General features: G+C 35.9%; 1 protein-coding gene across 1 annotated transcript; it reads right to left on the reverse strand.

Moving 5' to 3' along the window:
• Window positions 1-1,244: 1,244 nt before the first annotated feature.
• On the reverse strand, window positions 1,245-4,392 carry LOC143655372 (olfactory receptor 4K5-like). The gene is given in 3 exon segments (XM_077126717.1): window positions 1,245-2,045; window positions 2,047-2,253; window positions 4,237-4,392. Coding segments are annotated over 3 exon segments (1,164 nt in total).

The following is a 4,392-nucleotide window of genomic DNA, read 5'->3' on the forward strand; positions in this document are numbered from 1 at the left end:
AGTTTACACTAAGTGGTAAATTATTCTTATGTTACCCTTACTCTTAAGTAGATTTTGTAAGTAGAAAGCAGCAAAAAAAATAGCAGGTGTCAGAACAAGGATGTTATATATAGAGAGAGAGGTAAAAAAAAAAAAGGGAGATGTGGGAGAAAAGTAGATACCTAAGGCTTCTTCAGTTTTGCTTAATAACGGTTCTCTTAGAGATGAATTCAGAAAAGATTATCTGGAGTTGGGAGATTTGTACAACAAAGTACAAATCTAGTGTTCTCATCCTTGGCAGAAAGGAAAGATTAATGTTTACATTAGTCTATTAACTTTTTATGAATTGAGGACTTGGGGAAAGTAAACTTGAAATCTCTAATCAATACTAACACATCTCTGACAGTCTCTGGAATCCAGGATAGAAATTCAGCTGAGAGGATTTCCAGATAGCTAATTGGGATGTATATTTTAACAATGATTCTTTATCACTGAGCCCTTCATACTCTGATCCAAATTCAGGATGTTGCACAGCTGCCCACAGCACTGAAAATTTGATGATGGTTGGCTCAGTTTTCTAAATTCTCAACAGTCTTCCTCAATTCATAATTTCAAAGGTAATTTGAATTATCCTAACTGATTAGTAAAGTCCATTAAATGGAATGTTCAAAATGAAATCTCATGATTACCTGTAATTTCATATTCTAACATTTTACCATATGGAGTATGTATGAGCGGAGAGAGGTTGGTAACTTAATGACCTCCATTTGAGCCACGCATTTATATTAAATAGGAATTGGCTAGCCCTTGAATTTGAAAAAAATCAGTTTTGGATTCTTAAATACTATTTGTCTGTATAGATTTTTCAGGCAGTCTAGTTAGGAGACTCATAAAACCAGAGAAATGTGTAAATTTATTCCCCATCAAAAAACTGTAGTTCTCATTCCTTTTCTCTATATATTCGTATCTACCTGGAACTAAAGCAATGAATGCATGCATACTACCCATGTGAAATAATTCCACATTTTATTTTTATAACAGATAATCATTTGGACAGCAATATAATTTTTCATACTTTTTGAGATTTAACTATTGCTTAGATGATACCCAGCAATACTGGTGAGTACCCAGACTTGTGAGTATCCATTAAATACTCTCTATGTCAATTTCTTCATTATTTTCTCCACAGAAGAGTTAAGTCCCAAGAATACAATGAAAATTTTGAAGACAGAGTAGTGATTTGAGGAATAGGAAGGAATTGTCTCCTAATAAAGGGAATTCCTCACTGTTAGTGGCATTTCAGAGACTTTCTGGGACATGAGGTAATGGGTCACAATTTTTCTCATAGCATCCTTCATATCTCTGTTTCTCAGTGTATAAATAATGGGATTTAAGATAGGTGTGAAAATGGTATAAAATATGGCAAGGACTTTGTCCACAGGGTAGGTGGTGAAAGGCCACACATAAATAAAGATGCAAAACCCAAAGAATAGTATCACCACTGTGATATGGGCAGTCAGCATGGACAATGTCTTGGCCATTGCAGCAGAAGACTTAAACCAGACAGTGACAAGAATAATGACATAAGAGCAAATCAAGGCAAAGAAAGTGCTCAGGGAAAGAATTCCACTATTGGCCACAATTAGTATTTCGATGATGTAAGAGTCCAAGCAGGCAAGCTTGGTCACTCGAGGAAGGTCACAAAAAAAGCTGTCTACCCCATTGGATCCACAAAAAGGTAGGTTCACAGTAAATGATAATTGACTTAAGGTGTGTACCAAGCCCACAGCCCAGGAAGTCATTACCAGAACAGTGCATGTCCGCCAGCTCATTAAGACCACATAGTGCAGGGGTTTGCATATGGCCACACACCTCTCGTAAGCCATGGAGACAAGTAACACCATTTCTCCCCCAGTAAAAAGGTGAATTAAGAAAATCTGGGCTATGCAGCCTGTGTAGGAGATGGTCTTGTATTCACTCAGAAAATCTGCAAACATCTTTGGGGTAGCAAACGAAGCCTGACAGATGTCAACAAAGGAAAGATTTCCCAGGAGGAAGTACATGGGAAATGTGATGCACACTGAAATCACAGGTCACGGTGATGATAATCAGAAGGTTGCCCAGCACAATAGCCACATACAACACAGAGAAGAAAATGAAAAAGAAAAGCTGGAGTTCCTGAGAATCAGAGAGTTCCAGAAATACGAACTCAGATACCACTGAAGAGTTGACCTTATCCGTGGATCCAGTTTGCAGATGTGCAGTGAAACAACCCTAAGTTAGAGGTAATAGAGAGATCAGAAACATAACTTTCACCACGAAGGATTCCAACATCCCAGATTAAGTATGTGTTGACTGAACACAAATGTTTTGAAGACCATATAATACATCTGAAGAATAGAAAGAATGTCAAAATAATGCTTCATAATTTAATCTTACTCAATACTGCCCCTTGAGCTTTGGATATTTTCAATAATCTGTTAAACAGTATTAAACCAGCTCAGCCATGCACTGATTGGTTGTGATCAGAGGAATAATTTAAAGCTCAGTCCATAGGCTTTCTGTGTGGGCAAAAACAATTTAAATGTGTTGGTCTTGTGATCATTTTCCATCGTTAATTATAACACATCTTTAGGTACAACATTCTCTTTAGCTCTCCAAGAGATATTCATGGTTTGATATTCACTGGTTGTGTGACTTTAGGACAATTATTTTTTTCTGATATTTAACTCTCACATCTTTAATAGGTAGGTGGAGTTAATAAACATACTTTACAAAAGGTTTTAAAGTTTAAACATGTGAACGGATGACATTTTCCTATTAAGGTAATTGTCACATAATAGGTGTTCTTACATTAAATATCCAATATTAACAAAAATTTCTCTTACTCTGGCTGGTGCAACAGACATATATACAATTTTAACAATTCTTACTCAGGAGATATTGCTGGATCTACATCATCTAGGTCTATAGTAGCAGCCCAGTTTGACAATTATTCACCTGTATAATTTTGTAAAAGACATATTATGTTTTTACCTTAAGTCTCTAAAACACATTTTTGCCTGACTATCCCAGAGAAGTACCTAAATTTTCCATTTTCTGTGCTGTCAGAATTAGATATGGGTTTATTCATGCCCCCACCCCCTTGGGTTCTCCATGACTTAATTAACACTTCTTTATAGATGATGAAAGAATAGATGAATTGTTGGAGGCTTTTTTTTCATAGCTGACTAAAAAAAATATATACAGTTATAAACTACCCACATTCCTCAAATGTTTGTCTGAAATCTGATTAACAGTAATAATTACTTCAAATTTTCATATATGTGTATTCCTGTACAGATATAGCTTTTCCACATAAATCTAGTTTGGTTGAATTTGAAAAACTGTCAGGTGTTCCTATTTTAAGAAACAGTGCTAGTTCTGACAATTAGTTGTTGACCACAACACAGTAAGGAACTTAAGCGGGTAATTCTAGTCTCACTTAGGTAACAAAATATTCAACCACCTGTTTACTTCATACCAAAACCAAAGTTTTTCCTATTTCCCTAGGATACAAGCATAGCCCCTCATGTAGACAGATGCAACACATTAGGTAAGCCTCAATTGATTACTGATCATTGCATATACTATTTTTGCAAGAATAGTCTGAGAAGAATTTCAGTTGTGCACACCATGGATGGGACATTGTTGTGGACACTGGAGCTAGAGTAAAGATGACCCATAATGATTGCATAAATAGAATTAGCAACAATGACAAAAATGGAACTAGGATTTATGATATCACATAAGAGAACACTAAATTAAAGGGACTCTGAAATAAAGTGTGAATTATTTTATCACCTTATCCCACATCTGAGTCATTTTCTCTGTTTCCCCATTTCTAAAATAAAGTTGATTTCGCTCAGGTTCATTACACACTTTGCAAGTGTGTAACTTGCAAAGAATTACACAGCTAGAAAGTCATTGAACTAGAATTCAAACCCAGGCCTTTGAGTCTATAGCTAGCTCTCTTCAATACTACATCATGCTGTCTTAAATCTGAATAATGTAAATCCCATACAACTTGCAATATGCTATAATTGTAAAGCTTCTTAATCTATGTGCTTCCTTTTCATTTTCCATGAGACATTTGTCCTTCAGTTACACCAGAGTTTCTCAAACTTGGCACTGTTGACATTTGGGACCAGATAATTTATTTTTGTGAAGGGTTGCCCTGTTCATTGTTAGATGTTCAGCAGATTCCCTGGCCCTTACACACCGGATATCAGTAGTGCCTTCTCCCAAGTTGTGACAACTAAAAATGTTTTCAGGCAGTGCTTCCAGCCTAGAATCACTGAGGTAAGACATCTTTAACTTGTATTTGTAGTCTTGTTCTCTTTCCTTAACCTTCCCATCTATTGACAATTGCAT

This window comes from Tamandua tetradactyla, chromosome 14 (assembly GCF_023851605.1).
Source record: "Tamandua tetradactyla isolate mTamTet1 chromosome 14, mTamTet1.pri, whole genome shotgun sequence".
Taxonomy (NCBI): domain Eukaryota; kingdom Metazoa; phylum Chordata; class Mammalia; order Pilosa; family Myrmecophagidae; genus Tamandua; species Tamandua tetradactyla.